The sequence below is a fragment of the Hyperolius riggenbachi genome, chromosome 1 (assembly GCF_040937935.1).
Source record: "Hyperolius riggenbachi isolate aHypRig1 chromosome 1, aHypRig1.pri, whole genome shotgun sequence".
Lineage (NCBI taxonomy): Eukaryota > Metazoa > Chordata > Amphibia > Anura > Hyperoliidae > Hyperolius > Hyperolius riggenbachi.
Genome location: NC_090646.1, coordinates 270670533 through 270689351, shown reverse-complemented (window position 1 = coordinate 270689351; position 18819 = coordinate 270670533). Strand labels below are relative to the sequence as shown.

The window sequence follows — 18819 nt, the reverse complement described above, 5'->3', positions numbered from 1 at the left end:
GGCTGTGGCAATGCAGATTGCCGTAGCCAGTGCCTCAGTTTGAAAAAAAAAACAACTCCCCATGGCCACAATTTCGAGGGGACGGGTTAGCGGTGCAATCCCCTGCCAGGAGGAATTACAGTCGATCAAGCAAGTATTTAACCTTGACACTCCCACAGACCTGTATCATTAAGACAGAGTACGTCAAGACAGACTGTCTTTTTTACTTTAGGTAGTCTTTAAAACTGCATGAATAAAGCAATGTATTTGTGATACTGATATAAGGTAAATAAGGTTTATTACAAAAACAACAAAGAGCATCCATTGTCTTCACATGAATTTCATGTGTCCACAAGTAAAAAAATTGTCAGTAACGATCTGTGTGGGGGAAAGCAAATGAAATATTGCACTTGAATGTGCAATACATTTGGGTATTGCTTTTCCCTCCACACCAGTGATTGCATAAAGATAGGTCCTCATTCTGTTAGGCTTTCTTCCTCTTCATTCTTGATAGGCTCTGCTGGTAGAAAGCTCTGAAAGTTAATGTACAGCGCCTCACTTGTGGCACTTGCCAGAATAGCCTGCTTCACAAAGGGGCCTAATAAAAAAACAACAACATTTGTTTGGTCTTATTAGTTGGTGGCACTTGTGAATAATGTTGTCCAAAATATCATTGCAAAATCAAGAACAAAACAGAAAAGCATACATGTAGTTTAGATAGCCCCTTTCAAGGACCACTGTAAAAATTGATGACTGCTGGAACCTGCATACAGTACAATTCCCACAATGGCTAAATAATAGTGATCATTTGTATTTGACTTCCCTAACATTGTGGCCAAGGTTACATAAATGAGGTGGTTCTGGTCCTCCAGTGAATGTTAGTTCATAGACCTGTACCCAGAATGTGTACTAATATAACCTTTCCCAATATTGCTTACTTTTATATTTTCAAGGTTCCCAGTTCAACTCCATGTATCTAGAAAATCTTTATATCCTCTGCCATGTTACCCTAGTGTTGGGACTTGTGCACTGAAGGGAATTATATCTGTTTAACCACTTCCCCTCCCCCGGGACGAGTACCTACGTCCCTGCAAATAGCCACTTTACCTCACAGAGACATACGAACTACGTCCTTTGCCGTTGCGCACTCCAGCTCGCTCCTCCGCACTTGTTATCGCCACCGGTTGTTAGAGGGGAGATGAATGAATGAGAAAGCGGTTCCCATTAATTAATCTCTGTCCCCATGTGAATAATTTCCAGCATCAATGAGATGCCGCGATCATTTGTTACTTCCGACATAGCACGTCCACGCATTACTTCCTATTTATCGTACAATAAGTACGCAATAGAAAGAAATGCACGACGACATCTGGTGGCCAAATAGTAAAATTACACCAACATACATTTATTCTTTTTTTTTGTAATCCCACAAATACATTTAAAATTAACACTTTAGCTCCCACACTAGCCCATAATTACCCCCAATTTTTTTTGCATAAAAATAATACATGTATTTTAAAACTATAATGCCCAGAAATTGAAAAATAATGAATTTTCTCAATTTTTTCTTATTTTTCCTGTTAAAATGCAGTTAGGATAAAATAATTCTTAGCAAAAAAAAGTACCCCCCCCAAAGAAATCCCCATCTACAATCTACAATTTTTTGATTCAATCTGATATGTTCGATTCAATTTAATTTGCCACTGCAAAACAATGGCAAATTGAATCGAATCACAATCGGACATGTCGGATTGAATTGAATCGATTAATGAAATCGAATCGCACAAAAAATGTATAGTGTAGATGGGGCTGAAAGCCTAATTGGTGGCATAAAAACAAGATATAGATTGTTTTGTTGTGATAAGTAGTAATAAAGTTATAGGCAAATTAATGGGAGGAGCGCTGACAGGTGAAAATTGCTCTGGTTTTTAAAGGGGGAAAAACCCTTGGAGGTGAAGTGGTTAAAGAGAATCAGATGAAATTTGCAAATTTATACGAGCAGAGCAATGAGAGTTTGAAACCATAACTATAGTTGAAAACAAGTAATTGGGTCATTTGCTATATCTGGAAAATTAAAAGGTAATTCTAGTAACATTAACCACTTGATGTTACGAGGATGTTAAATGTACATTCTCTGAGACTTCCTGCAAGTCTGAGGGGTGCAAATATATATCCTTAACAATGAATGCACACAAAGCATGCAAGCATGTGCTGTGCTCATTTTAGAGCAGGGATGTTGAACTTCAGTCCTCAAGGGCCAAGGTCCTCACACATTTTTAGTAATTGATGGGACTGGATCAGGAAAGGTGAAGTTCATCAAATTGAACACATTCTCAATTTCTCTGTCCATCGTAAACACTGGCATGTATATGGCTCTTGAGGACTGGAGTTCAGTACCTGTGCTCTAGAGCAGAGTTCCCCAACGCTGTCCTCAAGGCCCACCAACAGTACAGGCTAATTCACACTACAAGCGCTTTTCTAAGAGTTTTGTGATTTTAAAAGTGCCTGCTAATGTTATCCTATGTGTGTGTTCACACTACAACGATGTGATTTTGTAAAAATCCCCCATAGGATTGCATTAGCAAGAGCTTTTAAAATCTCTGGCGTTTAAAAAGCTCTTGTAGTGTGAATCAGCCCTACATGTTTTGCAGGAAAACACACACAATCACAGGTGGGGTAATTAGTGTTGCAGCAGAAGTGATTAACTACCTCTGTGGCTTTATACAAAACATGCTGTGTTGGTGGACCTTGCGGACAGGGTTGGAGAACACTGCTCTAGAGGATCTTTAGTCTAACCAGGGGAGCATTCCCTGGTATCCGATCCTGTTGATCCTGTGTAGCTAGACTACTGATCTGTGCACTGTCCCTGATGTTCTGCGTTCGGGTACAGTGTGGATGAACTCATTACAGGTCTGTGTACTCATCTATGTCATAGCCAAGTGCCCGCCTCCAAACTATACCCTAGGCACCCGTAGCAGCAAATTTGCATTGCAATTTATGAATGTGCTGAGTAGCAGCAGGTGCCATTGTGCCAAAACGACCTAATTCATTCTATATAGCCCTGCTTGAGCCTTCACATCCACCGAATAATGATAATCCTCTAAAAGGATTAGAGAAGACTAGGATGAAAAAGAAAGAAAAGGAAACAATATTGACTATAAATGCACAAAACCAGCATTATTCAATGTACTAACCAAATTCCAATGGTTTGTGTTCACAAACATCTTTCAATAGGGTATCAATGTTGGCAATTATGTGTTCACCAGGCATATCCAACTGTAAGAGAAAGCAGACATTATCACTTTAGACTTCAAACAATCTCTTTATTTGAAAACGTCAATAGAAAAATAACAGTATGTAGTCAAACAGTGCTACAAGAAAAATTGAGGAGAGATCATGTTCAACAGAGCATATATAACAATAAAGGCACAGAAAAGGAAAAACTGTATGATAGAGAATCACATCAAGTAAATGGAGTCCAGTTTTTTACACGCAATAGCCAGATTAGTTACAGGATAAAAGGGCACTGAAAAGCAGAAGTAACAGGGTCCTTGGGTATGAGGGGAGTACTATAGGTCCAACTCCAAGGCCGGGTGTCCCCTATAAGTGAGCCAGGGATCACGTCTTGTACAATTGAGGGCCTCTATCTTTAGCTTTGGCAAATATCTTTTCAGATAGCATAATGGAGTCCACCTAAGCGATGTCTACTGAGTAGCAGGGCTGTGGAGTCGGAGTCGAAGCAATTTTTGGGTACCTGGAGTCGGAGGTTTCATAAACTGAGGCGTCAGATTTGGAATCGTATGATTTTTGTACCGACTCCACAGCCCTGCTGAGTAAGATAAAACATTTTTTTTTTATTTCCAGCACTGCTGTAATTAACGAGACCGAGAAAATAATTTACTTTCATCATGATTAAAAAGTGTCTTATTGAAAGAAATTTATTGCAATAGTAGAAAAAAATGAAAAATATAAAAGCAAAAAATCTGTAATTGATATTTGATACAGGTAATATAAATCAAGTCATTCTTAAAGAATCTACAAACTATTGAGAGACAACTGTAATGCTTGGTACACACGGTAAGATTTTCCGTGCGATTTTGCGACCCAATCGTTTTTGCGGCACAATTCTGTGCTCGATTCTTCATTCGTTTTTCTTTTTCCATTTACCGCTATGAGAAATCGAGCGCGGAAACGATCGGGAGCAATATAGAACATGATGGATTTTATCAATCGGATCCATCTATCGCATGGAAAATCGTACCGTGTGTATTAGGCATAAGAGCCATGTTAAATAGCAGACACTCCTGCTGCTTCTAGTCACACCTAAAATGCTAATCAGCTATTACTGTACTAATGTTATCTAATGCCAATGCTAACAACTTTGTCACATGGTAGCAACTATTTATTGCTGCTCTGGTATGACATCAGAGGCCACATGCAATTCACTTTTTCTCTTAAATTTTCTCCTAGGTGATAATTTTTCATCTTTTCTTTAAAATACCGTTTCAGCATTCCATAATTGAAAAAATACCAAAAAGTAGTAGAAAAAAGTACTATCAAAATTATTTTTTGTATTTAATTGCTTGCTGGGAGTTTAAAAAGCATTTTATTGACAAGTTGTGTTATCAACTTGGAGAAAACTTCTCCTGGGTTTTCTCCAAGAAGATAATTTTTCATCTCCTCTTTAAAACAAATTTTCAGCACTCCACAATTGAAAAAGGGGGAAAAAAGAGTTGAACTTACCCGGGGTTTCTAGTGGTCCCCCGCTAACGTCCTGTGCCCATACAGCCACTCACTGATGCCCCAGTCCCTGCCTTCGGTTCACTTCTGGAATTTCAGACTTTAAAGTTGGAAAAACCACTGCGCCTGTGCGGCCATGTCCTTGCTCTCGCTGTTTGGTTGGCAGAAAAGCACTTGCGTGCCGAGTTGAACGGCCCTGCAGCAGGGCCTTAAAGCTGCAGTGGCCTAGTTTGTAAAAAAAAAAATCACCTGGTCAGTAGGGGGGTTCAAGCCCGGGGTCCTTAAGAGATTAAAGTCGGAAATTCCAGAAGTGAAGCGGCAGCAGGTACCGGAGCATCGGTGAGTGGCTGTGCAGGCAGAGGATGTCTGCGGGGGACCATTAGAAGCCCCCAGTAAGTTCAACTCTTTTTCTCCCTACCACCCTACAGTAGTCCTTTAAAAAGCTAAAAGCTTTCAAATGACAAATTGTGAAAATATCACCTAGGGCTCTTTCACACTAGAGCCCTTTTTCAGCGTTTCAACGCAAAGTCGAAACCTTGCGTTGACCAAGGTAAAATGAAAGTCCATAGACTTTCATTTTACCTTTCACACCCGACGCTGCGTTTCACACCCGGGAGCATTTTATAGTCGGGAATCTGCGTTTTCCTGTCAGGTTAATTAATTACTACCGCCGCTACTCAGCGTCGCACCGCAGATTCCAAACGACACGCCATAGCCTATTCAATGAGTACAGGAACCGGCTCCTGCACCAGTTGTCTAATGTGAAAGAGCCCTTAGGAGAAAAGCCAGGAGGAAACAGGCCAGGTGATAGATTCACAGCTTGTCATAAAATGCTGTTTAAGCCACCAGCAAGGAAGATAATATTCAAAATAAATTTGATAGTACTTTTTCACCAACTTTTTGGTACTTTTTCAATTGTAGAATGCAGAAAAGTTAGTTTAAAGAGAAGATGAAAAAGATCTAAGAGAACTCAGATGGAAAACTTAATTGTATATTGGCTTAGGGGGGCCCTATCCATTTCACTTTCTCTCCTGAATTGATCATTTTCATATTCTAACTTTTAAGATATTTGCAATTGAAAAAGTACCTAAAGGTTGATGAAAAAGTTATTTTGAGTCTTTTCTTGCTTGCTGGGGGTTTAAAAAGCATTTTATGTGAAGGTGTGAAAATGTTACCTAGGAGAAGACTCAGGAGAAAAAAGTGTATTGCATATGTGCCCAGGGCTTTTATTTAATTCATTTTTCTCCTGAGTTTTCTTCCAGAAGACATGTTTTCATCTTGTCAAAATAAGTTTGCAACATTAAGCAACTGAAAAAAATACTAAAAAGTGGGTTCAAGTGTTTTCAAACTTATTTTGGGCATTTTTTTGTTTGCTGGGATCTTAAAGAAAATTTTATTGATAAGGTTTGAAAAAAAAATCTCCTGTGAGAAAACGCAAGAGAAAAGGTACAGTAAATGAATAAGTGCCCTTGGGGTTGATGCTCAAAACATTGGTAATACTGCTTTGCACACTTAGAGCACGGCACTAATACCTTTACTTCCACCTGCCGTACTGCTTGTTACGCTATTAGCTCAACTCGCGGTACTTGAGTAGCACGGCCATTGCTACAGTAACTTGCATTATCATAGTAACGTTCATGCTACTCAAGTCACACAACATTGGTTTTCCACAAAGCATCACATCCAAATATGCAAATCATCTCTTTATGGCCCTTAAACCAGCCTCACATCTATGGTGTACGGCAAGCCTATAGCTTATAAATTTTACAGTGCTTTATCAACTCAACATGCAGACAGCCTGTTTTTGACTTTCAGGCCCTCATCAGTGCATGGCATGGATGGATGTGGTTCTATGGGATAGGGCTTGGACCAGTACTATAGAATACGCAGGCTTTGGGGGCATATTCGGGAGTGATGCATCACAGTTGCTCACTTAAAGCTGAATTATCGCGAATACCTCCTGTTTAAAGAAGGAAAATTAAACTCAATGTTGCTTTTTAGTAGGAGGGCTTGTTGGTCTCTTTTAGCCTTTTATACTTTCCTAGTGGTTCTGGGTCACCATTAGAGATGTCGGCGAACGGTTCCCGAACCGTTTGCCGGTGAACTCCTCGCTTGTACTACTTCCGGGTCGCTATGACCCGTAGTATGGCTGCGCTGGCCCGGTGGTGCGCGTCCTAGATCGCGCTCCTGTTGTCAGGCACTTTCTGCGCATGTGCGTGTCATGAGTGACATCACGCTCATGCGCAGAGAGTGCCCGGCAATGGGAGCGCGATCAAAGACGCGCACCGCCGGGCCAGCGCAGCCTACTACTCCGGGTCATAGCGACCCGGAAGTAATACTGCCCCCATAGAGATTCGCCCGCGAACAGTTCGGGCCATCTCTCACCATGATCTATTTGGGTATTCTATGGATAAAATTATGATTGGTCAATCTACCTGCTAAGTGTATAAAGGCCATCAAGTAAGCACTACTGCAGCTTGACAAGCTAATGTGACAAATGAAACTAGTATTTAGTGCACCATTTTATTCCATGCACGGTTTATGTTCACTTTTCATTCTCCCATAATTTGCCTACAATTTAAGGTTATTTTGGGCTTTCATATTTCTGACTGATGCTTTTTACAACTGAAAGTTTTTTTTTAGGGTGAACATATAAGTTGTTTATTTAAATTAATTCATAATGTTGCTCAGTATAGAATACATGAGGTTTACGGGTTCAGTACTTCAGAAAGTATTGGAGGACAAAAATGGACAACAGGAAACAAAAAAACTTTTCTTCAATAAGGTATGCAACAGATGCACCAGACATTGTTATTCATGAGGTAAACAGTCTCACACCCAACAATGTGTGGCTCTGCAAGAATGTAATCAAGCGGCATTTGTCACTTGCGGGTGTTCTCTCTGAGGACGAAGCCACTACTAGACAGAGTTGTGATCCAAAAATTGATCCCTATTTTAAAAGGGAGTAGGGTGGGCTGTTAAAGGGAACCTTAACTGTAAAAAAAAAATTAGTTTTACTTACCTGGGGCATCTACCAGTTTTACAGTTAAGGTTCCCTTTAATTATAATTTAATAAATGTAGGAGTAAAGAAACAGAAATACAGTATACAAACTATTTTGGTAAGTTGTAATTCTAGTTTTTAAGCCCCTCTGTAGAAAAACGAGGCAGAAAAATCTGGAAAAACTGAGCAAATAATGAAAAAAAAAATCAGGTTTCTTTTTTTGAGGGAATTTCATGTCAAAATGAAATATATAATTCCTGATTGTGTGTGGCAAAAAAAGGTTTAAAGTGAACCTCAGATGGTGAAAAATATAAAAAAATTATACATACCTGGGGCTTCCATCAGCCCCCTTCAGCCTAATCGGCTTCTCGCTGCCTGGATCCGCCACTAGATGCCGCCCAGCTCACATCGCGAGTCGGGGCGCACTGCGCATCCCGGCCTCGCAGGGCTCCGTTCCGCTTCAACGGCTGGGAGCATTCTGCGCCGTACTACTGCCACTTCCCTACTTGTGGAAGCGGGATGAGGGAGTGTGCATGGCTGGACTGCGTCCGTGCTGACTGGCAGACTTACCGGGCCACCTAGTGGGAGATCCAGGAGGCGATCCAGTTCACTATAATAACATGTGAACCTAGTCTAAGGGCTGGTGCACACCAAGAGCGGTTCTGAGCATTTTTAAAAACGATTGGGGGCTGAAAACTGCTTGGCTAATGTATGTCAATGGGATGGTGCACACCAGAGTGGTTCGTTTTTTCCCCAAACGCAAACTCGGGTCCTGCAGCATTTTTGCTGATTTCTGAGGTGATTCTGCCTCAATGTTAAGTATAGGAAAGTGGAAAACCGCTCTGAAAACACTAGATCAGAGCGGTTTTCCAAGTGTTTTGTTACAGAAGCTGTTCAGTTATAGCTGTACTGTAACAGAATATAAAAAATGCTACACAAAAACGCTTCAAAAAACACTAGGCATATTTAGAAAATTGCTCCAAACATGCCTAGAATAGTTCTGAAAAACAGCTTCAAAAACTGGCCCTAAGTGTCTTGGTGGATAGGAGTCATGGTGGTCAAATGCCATTCCAAAAACCTGATTAGGCAAAGCAAGATATGGCTCTCTGCTGCCTTGTTTTAAAACCAGAACTGTAATGAGGTTGGTAAGGCTTTAGTCTGCAGTCTTGCAAGAAAATAATTTCTTTGGCTCCCAAGTTCCTCAAGTCTCAATCCAACTCAGAATGCAGGATGTGCTAGAAAAAATGCCCGACCTATGGAGGAACCTGCAATAAGGGCCTGGGGCACACTAAAACCCGCTAGCAGATTCGCAAAATGCTAGCAGATTTTGAACCGCTTTTTTTTATTTTTATGAGGCGTTTTGCGGATTGCTGCTGCGGATTTCAGTGTACCATATTATATATATTGTTACAGTAAAAGCTGTTACTGAACAGCTTCTGTAACAAAACCGCCTGAAAATCCGCTCTGATCTGCCGTTTTTCAGAGCGGTTTGCGTTTTTCCTATACTTAACATTGAGGCAGAAACGCCTCCGCAATCCAAAAAATGCCTCAGCCCGGGAGTATTAGTTTCTGCAAAACGCCTCCTGCTCTGGTGTGCACACCCACATTGAAATACATTACCCTAGCATATCTGCAGCCGCAAGAGGCTGCAAAAATGGCCAAAAAGCTGCTCGGTGTGCACCAGCCCTTCAAGGGACCCTGAAGTCAAAGGCATATGAAGGTTATATTTATTTACTCTTTAAAAATAAATTTAAAAAAATGGTATTGTCTAACTCGGAAACCGACAGGCGTTTCCTCGAATAATGAGCTTGGTTTCATTAGCACATTCCCCGTTTTGGGCGTTCAGTTACATTATAGATTGCGATTCACATTAGTGCTCATTAACTAAACCAATAAAACAAAAACAGATAGGCAATGCAATATTAAACCAAGTAAATGAGTGTACTGGATTTAGAATCATAATGGTATAAAGTTGTATTTTACTCGCTTCAAAGAGAACTGTAGTGAAAGGGATATGGAGGCTGCCATATTTATTTCCTTTTAAGCAATACCAGTTGTCTGGCTATCCTGCTAATCCTCTGCCTCTAATACTTTCAGCCATAGGCCCTGAACAAGCATGCAGCAGATCAGATGTTTCTGACAAATTAGACAGATATGACAGGATTAACTGTATGCTTGTTTCTGGTGTAATTCAGACACTGCTTTAGCCGAATAGACCAGCAGGGCTGCCAGGCAACTGGTATTACTTAAAAGGAAATAAATATGGCAGCCTTCATATCCCTTTCACTACAGTTCTCCTTTAATGAGTTGTTAAAAATCTTAGGTATAAGGATAGAATATGAACGGGCAAGGAAAATAAAGAGGAGAAGAAAAGTAGAGGGGACAAAATGCTTAAAGTATACCAGATGTGAAGAAAGGTAGAGAAATGGGGGGAGCAGGCATATACTAGCACCTGTCCCGATGCCCCCCCGCTCTCCTCTCTAGCCCACCTATCATACCTAAAAGCCCCCAGGGACCCCCTTCCTGGTCGCCGGAGTCGGGCTTTACTGTGCAGGCGCTGGCTGGGGTGCACCTGTCACATAGCGCACACCCATGTCCGAGAGCATTCTGCGCATACGTATGACATCATCACGTCATACACTTGATGTCATTCACATGCGCAGAGTGCTCCCGGCCAGTGCCTTGGCAGTAAAGCTGGACTCCGGCAGGGGTGGGGGTGGGGGCTTTTAGGTATAATAGGTGGGCAAGAGAGGAGAACCATTTCTCTACATTTTTTCACATCTGGTATCCTTTAAGTTACACGATTTGTTACTACTTTTTAGTACTTATCCTTTTATGTCCATGCTCTAAACTCTGTGTTAGGGGACTGATTTGAAAAGGTGTATTGCGCATGCATGGCCCCATGCCGCCTTAATTGCACTCTCATGGCTGGGAGCGTTCAGCGCATGCACAGTTGCAATTTTTACAAACTGCACAAGCGCAGAATGCTCCCATCCGCTAGAATACTATTAGGAGGTGCGCAGCCCGGGTCCCTGCATGCAACTTTTGGACGGGCACAGCTGCTGATCAGAGCACAGAACTGTGAGGGGCCAGAAGAACTGCAGGCGGCTGGGAGAAGCCCCAGGTAAGTTAAACTAGCCACATTACATTCACTTTAGGTTCTCTTTAAACTCTTTAGTTGATTTTCACCTCTTATAACAGTACATTGGGTACGGTTTTGACTATGGATTTGTGAAATTTAAGAGAGTCTAATGTTTGGGTCAATCTTATTTTGTCCAAACCATCTCAGGCTTTCAGAGACAGGAGAGTTAGGCTCTGATAACACGATGTTCCACGACTGGGTTTTGCAATTCTTATTTCAGTGAATGAGAATGGCATCACAATGGCCTGGAAAATGCTGCATGCAGCATGTTTGCGATGGTCAGAAAGCACAATTGTGCCGCTATCGGCGCAGTATAAGTAATCCTATAGGATTCCATGTGTTACAGCGCTTTTGCTGATCACTGGCGATCAGCAAAGAGCAAAATGCCCCAATAAGAGCTTGAGTGTTAACAGTGTGCTTAAAAACAAGAAGAGAATCGAGAGCCCAATATGGTGCAGTATTGTGAGGTAAAATGAAGAGTTCAATACAATTTTATGTGTATATACTCACAAACACGGGTTACCCATAGGCAACCACTTTAAATGCAGGTGGGGAGCATTAGGACCTGACCCCACTCAGGTTAAGAAGTCGCTCTCTGTAGATAGTAGATGGAGATGCACCCCTCCACACAGGGTGGACTAGAAGATCAGCAAAAACTCTGTACACAGAGGCGCCAGAGTAGAGTAAAACGTTTTAAAAAACGCTTAAAAGCAGAGGGTGATGTAAGGTAAGTCCACCCTAACATCCCCCTCTGCTTTTAAGCGGTTTTTAAAACATTTTACTCTACTCTGGCGCCTCTGTATACAGAGTTTTTGCTGACCGAGTGTTAACAGCGCCTTCGGATTATGTTTAAAAGTAGCAAGGGGTGGGGTCCTATTCCTGAGGTAACTTTAATGAGTAGGTTTAAGCAGTATAGAGAGGGTTTGATCAGGGGGTGTGGGCAATGCTATTCGAAGAGTATTATTGAATTTGGATGTCAGGAGACATCAAAATATATGTCAGTTCCATATTAACCCATAGATGGATGTTCTTTGGTAGATGCCATTTCAAAACTCTGTTAAGATGGATGCCCTGGTAATATGTAGACCTCCAGTGTTAGTTTCTTATGTGCTTCTTCTTTGTGGATTCCTCCATATGTATATTTGGAAAAGTTTCTTTTCCCATACAGTGAACCAGATCTCCCCCAAATACGTTTGAAAATTGATTGAAATTCCTCCACTACTAGCTTGGTACCAGTTCAGTACAAAGCCATTGATTATTTGATGGAAATAGCGGCCTTTCCTCCATCATGTTCCAAACAATATTTTAACTTCCTCAGGATCGCTCCACACCAATGGGTGTGGCCGCGGCGGCAGCTCCAGGACCGCCTAACGCCAATTGGCGGCAGGTCCTGAACCCGGCTACTGAAGGAGATCGCGCGCATCTCCTTCTCGGGGGCAGGGACGGATCTAGGGGGGGGCAAGCGGGTCTCTTGCCCCAGGCGCAGTGTGTTGAATTCTTAAAAAGGCGGCAAAATGTGGATGGGGAATGGCAGTTTAGGCGCCAAAACCTGACCTTGCCCCAGGCGCAACTTGGGACAACTTGGTCTAGATCCGTCCCTGCTCGGGGGGCAAAGCTCCGCCCCGTCATAGCCACTTGGGAGATTGTTAGACGGCGTGATCGCCGTCTATTTACATGTACAGCACTGCGATCGGCAGCAGCACGGCTGTCCCCTCCTGATTGTCGGCGGTGATCGGCTATCATAGGCTGTCATAGGCTGAAGCCTATGGTCAAATGGTAAAAAGAGTAGCACTTCACTCAAAAAGGGGAAAAAATGTGTGCCTAAACCTCAACAGGTCCTCACACCTTTGGATCCCAGTAGCAGCAAACACGATGGAGGCTGGCACTTCTAAAAGTATAAAGCTCCTTTATTGAAACATCAATAAAAATGGCCAAGCGGCTGAAGCCTATGACAGCCGATCACATGGATTGGCTGGCAGGGGGAGGGAGGGGACTATATATAAAAATGTAAAAAATTAGCAAAATTTATTAAAAAAAACAAATATTTATCTAAAAATAAACAAATAAACGTGGGGGGCGATCAAACCCCACCAACAGAGAGCTCTGTTGGTGGGGAGAAAAGGAGGGGGGAATCACTTGTGTGCTGTGTTGTGCGGCCCTGCAGCTTGGCCTTAAAGCTGCAGCGGCCATTTTCACAAAAATGAGCCTGGTCTTTAGGGGGGTTTCCACTGTGGTCCTCAAGTGGTTAAGGCAAGGTACTGGGATTTATTTCCAAATTCCTAGCTGTTTATTCACACAACTTCCTATTGATAGCTGCCAGAAATCAGAGTGACTCTCTCATTTGTAAGTTTGGAATTTGTAGCACAGAGTAGGCAAGCAGTCAGGCCAGTAATTCCTAAGAGAATAATGCAGACGGATCCTTCACACCAACCCTGTCTGGTTTGTTTCGTCTTGCTACCTCAGTGTAGAAGACAACAGTAGAGGACAGCAAGTACCAGTCAGTGCCATAAGGAAGCCAAAATAAACAAATTATGTTGGCAAAATATTTTGAATTCAAGAATCCACAGATAACTGCTGCAGAAGGGGTGATGGAATAATGGGAACACGTTCAGGAATTTTCAGTCAGACCAATAGTAAAGTATATCATAACATTTATAGGTCAACAGAGTAATAAATTACATTAATCACCTTAATTAAAAATGCCTTCTATGAGATCTTACGACAAGTCTTTCACAATAAAGAGCACACAATAAAAAGAAGAAACAAGTTAGGCAAGAACTATAGTGCTTTTAAAATGGAGATGGACTCTAATATAAGTTTGGAAAGTCAGCTTAGGATATACCTAAACATTGGTACCAGCATTCTAGTTTACAAGAGGATGTTTGCACTTCCAATTCTTGTTACAGATTGCTCTTAAACTGATCTTAACAAGCACTCCTGCCACTTTCATGAGACTCACTATATAGCTATGTGACACACACTAAATGCAGTGGTTGTATACATGGGCACATTATTATTATCTTTGACATACTTCCAACATTGTTCAGGGCTGGGTTCACCTCGTTAGGGATCATGTACTCCGATTTCCTGCCTGCTGGTGGCAGTATTGACTTTGACTGCCACAGACTTCCACTATGCAACAGAGGTGGCTATATCTTGATCCAGGCAATGCTGGATTTCCACCATCCACCAGCAGGTGTCCTTTCATAGACAGTAAAACAGACTTGCAGCACCTGTTCTGGTCTGTGGGTGATTCAGAAGCACTTTCTGCAGAAGCACACCACCAGCTGCTTCCTGTTACTAATCAATTTGACTATTTAAAGCAGACCTACAGAGTAAATGCAAATATCATGCAGCCCAGAAGAAATGCCAAAGACATTTACTACAGTAAATGTCTTGGCATTTTTCTCCAGGGAGAGAGTGGAGAAGGGGCCAGGCGCAGGAAGTCAGGTGATGTGGGGTCTTCGGAACGGCTTTGCAGGACAAGGCTTCTTAGGTGAATATAACTTTCTTTTACTTGCAGGCTTCATGATTTTCTTCTTTAGTCTGGAAGTCTGCTTTAAGAAGTGCCTCTTCCTCCCGTTGTTGCTTCTAGGCCTGAGTATTCAGGACACTCCTGTAAACCGGATTCTGATCCTGTACTTGTACCTGCTGACTTGTTACTGAAACTATTGGCTTGTCTTGGCTCTGCCTCTTGCTTGTTCCTTTTTATATTGTTCTATCTGATAACCTGCTGCAGAACCTGTTACTTTGTTTGACTCTGCTCCTGCCAGCTCCTTCGATGGACTTCGGAGACGTAAGACGTCCATAGTTATTGATTACCCTCCAACGGTTAAATCACTGGGGAAGAGAGGTTTATGTTTTCCAAAATTAGGTATGGTCATATTTTTTCATGTCTTTTTTGTACCTCCCACTCCCCTCCATCGCCTACCCTCACCCTCCCTCACCACACTCCCACTCCTACTCCTACCTTTCCACTCCCCACCCTAACTTTGAGTGAGGTCTCAAAACCCTTTCAAATGCCCCATCCGGGGTAGGTTAATGAACAATATACATCTGTATATATGCTCAGTCTATCACAGGTGCTTTGCGATTCTTCTACAGTGTGTTACGATATTGAGTGTTATGTAGATGCACTGCTGCATGTATTGATATAGAATTTAACCATTTCCCCTCCCCCGGGACGGGTAACTACACCCCTGCAAAATGCCACAACTCTGTGCAGGGGCGTAGGTACTACGTCCCTCCCGCTGCGTCCCCCCGCTCGGTACCGCTGCTCATTACCGCCGTTTGCCCGCTGCTAGATTAATGAATGGGAAAACCAATTCATTGATCTAACTCCCCGTGTCAATGGCTGCAGCCGTCTATTCAGACGGCTCTGCCATTCATGAATCCCGTGCACGCAGTGCTTCCGTTTCCGTACTAACAGTACGGAGCTGAAGTCACCACTGAGGACATCTTGTGGCCAAATTGTAGTATTAGATCCCCCCCCCCCCTTTTTTTCCTCAGTTTATCATCCCTAGTTACTTTTTTTTTGTATTAACTCCTGACCTCCCACACTCCCCTAAAGTTACCATTTTTTTTTATTTTTTATTAAAAAAAATTACAAATAAAAAAAAATACATAAATAGTTACCTTAGGGACTGAACTTTTTTAATATGTATACAAAAACTGTATACTACAATTACTTTATAAATTATGGGCTTGTAATTAGGGACTCAAAAACTTAAAAAAGGCACCTTTATTTCCTAATAAAATATTGGCGCCATACATTGTACTAGCGAAAAAAGTTAAACGTTGCAATAACCGATACAAATGGGCAAATAAAATGTGTGTGTTTTAATTACGGTAGCATGTTTTATTTTGAAACTATAATGGCCGAAAACTGAGAATTAATGAATTTTTTCAATTTTTTTTTATTATTCCCATTAAAACTGAGTTAGAATAAAATAATTCTTAGCAAAAAGTACCCCCCCCCCCCCCCCAAGAAAGCCTAATCAGTGGCAAAAAAAACACCAAGATATAGATTGTTTTGTTGTGATAAGTAGTAATAAAGTTATAAGTGAATGAATGGAAGGAGCGCTGACGGGTGAAAATTGCTCTGGTTTTTTGAGAGGAAAAACCCTTCGAGGTGAAAAGGTTAAACTAACACAAACAGAAAACCACACACTGAACATAAAAACTGTAGCAGTTTTTACTGGGTTTTTATAAAGCACTGCTATTTTGCAGTCATGTCTATTCTGTTACTTTTCCACTTTTTGTCTCATATTCACAGAGATCAGTCCAGTTTTACTAAAGGCTAATTTTTTTCCATGGAACATACTGGGGGGGCGCTTTATACGAGGTCACACGGCACATTGCACACCCAGCATTGCTCACACAAGGAAGCCCCAAGCACACATATAGAGTCCTCACTAGGGCTGCACGGTTTTTCGGTTCAAAACCGAAACCGCGGTTTGTGTCAAGACGATCTGGTGATCGTCAGTATCCTCGGTTTTTCTGAGTGCCCGCCCGCTGCCCGCACGCTTGTTTGGCCCGCCTTCCGCTGTGCGCCGATTGGCCAGAGCCGCCAGAAGCAGTGAATATGTATTATGGTTAATGAGCGGGGGGCGGGTCCACTCGAGCGAGCGGCACACAGCTTTACCAATCGCTGGATAGCGATGGAATGACGGCAGCGGTAGGCGGACCTGTACTGTACAGCTCCGCCTACCGCTGCCGTCATTCAATCGCTATCCAGCGATTGGTAAAGCTGTGTGCCGCTCGCTCGAGTGGACCCGCCCCGCTCATTAACAATAATACATATTCACTGCTCCTGGCGGCTCTTGCCAATCGGCGCACAGCGGTAGGCGGGCCAGACAAGCGTGCAGGCAGCGGGCGGGCACTCTGAAAACTGCAGATAGTGACGATCACTATATCGTCTTCACGTGAAACGCCCCCCGCTGCCCTCACATGAACCGCCCCCGCTGCCCGGCTGTTACAAAGAAACTCCAGTGAACACTGCTGAAAGGTGATGTAGCTGCTGCATGTTTTTTGACAGTTGGAAACAGCTGTAACAGGTATTTCCCACAATGCAGCAAGGCTCACAGACAGGAAACTGCCAGAGTACGTACTTTTCTTGTGGGAGGGGTTTTACCACAATATCAGCCATATAGAGCCCCCTGATCATCTATTTGTGATGGGGTATCAGCTACTGATTGGGATAAAGTTCAATTCTTGGTCGGAGATTCTCTTAAAGCAATCGTCCGCCCGCAGTATCTGGCTAAACTATACTGGGGGCATAGTGAATTTAGTGCCAAAGCTCGATTTAAAAAAAATCGTGAAAAAATCGAAATGGCAATTTTTGAGAGAAAAATCACAATTTCAATTCTTACCTAAAATCGTGCAGCCCTAGTCCTCACCATGCAAACTTTGGGTATAAATGCACAGGTCCTTCTCCTGTATGAACATTTGATTCATCAAGTGCACATACATAACAGTGCAGCCACAAGTGGCATAAAGTAACCACTGAATTTAGAGAATGAGCTTTTAGTAAACTCCACACATTACATACACATTTGCCAGCACATCCTGCAAATAGTATAGCAGAAGACTGCAGGTAGAAATACACATAATAATGAACCGCAGAGCATGCAGGACATAGCATTGCACACCAAAGCAACAGTAAGATAATTCAATACATGATGGCACCTTGCCCTTATAGCATCCACATGCAGACCCAAAATAAGGTTGCCAAAATAAGCCAAGCACCACACCATGGGTAAGAAAGTATAAGGCAGTGTTAAGATTAAAGACGATTGGGCAAGGTTGGCTAAGCCCATTCGCTGTGATTCCTCAAAGGTAGGATTGAAACAGATCACAATTAAATGTAGTTGCACACTGACAACTATCTCTCTGTGGCTTGCTAGTCTCCCAAAGGCAGCTACGGTCAAGCCAGCCAACTGGTATAAGGGCTGGTTCAGACGGACGTTACGAGGCGTTGCGTTCGTTGGCGTTGCGGTGGTGATGCTTTCGAGCTTTCAGCAGCGTTCGCGTTGCGTTCGGATGCGTTTGCGTTTTTTCTTCCCCTAGAGGGACATTACCCGTCGCGGTTAACCGCCCCTGGAAGCTACATGTAGCTTCCAGGGGCTCCTTGAACGCCAGGGAAAATCGGGACCCGAACGCCGCGTTCGTGCAAACGCACGTAAAAGCTTGGTACAAACGCTCCCATTCACTTGAATGGGAGCGTTTAACGCCAAGCCCTGAACACTGGCGGTAAATGCTGCACAAGCGTCCGTCTGAACCAGCCCTAATAATCAGTAGGCAAGGCTACAAGTAATGTAGTCAGTAAACAAGCAGATATCAGGGCTGGCTGCAGTTAACACAGATGATAAAACAAACCCAATCAGAAACAAGGATCACAGAAGCAGAACAGGTATTCTGGGAACACACAGCCAGAGTAACCAGGACAAAATCCAGGATGAACTGGCAAGGCATTGCTAACCAGGAAGTGTGCTTATACATGCTGTGAGCCTCTCAAATGCACAACGGGTGTGCCAGCTCTTTGCAGTTTATGAGGCCAGCTTAGAGCCAGCAAGTCCAGAAAAAACGGCAGGAAGTAGGGCGGTACTTAACCTGAGATTGTGGCTTACTGCTACTGAGTAAATAAAATGAAATGGCAGTATACTCATGGATGATACATTATTACTCACACAATTCATAATGACACACAGTATACTCCAGGAATACCTGCTCATGTAAAAAATTACACTCACAGTATCTGCTCCTGAGGGTAATTTCTCCAGCAACTAGCAACATGCTTCCTTATGTACTGAAGAGACCCAATAAAGGTGGTAGGGGAGCAGCAAATATTTCAAGTAGTACAGGGGATAGCTATCAGTTAATTATTGATTTCTGAATCTGATTAGCCCTGTGCAAAGATCTGGTGTAGCCCCTGCAGATTCTGGTTCATGTTGGACA

At 42.6% G+C, this 18819-nt stretch overlaps 1 protein-coding gene across 1 annotated transcript in view; it reads right to left on the bottom strand.

Moving 5' to 3' along the window:
* Positions 1-260: 260 nt before the first annotated feature.
* The window catches only part of MRPL1 (mitochondrial ribosomal protein L1), a 61627-nt gene continuing 43068 nt past the window's right edge, over positions 261-18819 (bottom strand). Inside the window, exons 8-9 of the mRNA XM_068233566.1 lie at positions 3174-3255; positions 261-577 (exon numbers count right to left, since the gene is read on the bottom strand). Coding sequence (XP_068089667.1) covers positions 456-577; positions 3174-3255 — 204 coding nt within the window. The 3' untranslated portion in view covers positions 261-455. The remainder of the gene's footprint in view (positions 578-3173; positions 3256-18819) is intronic.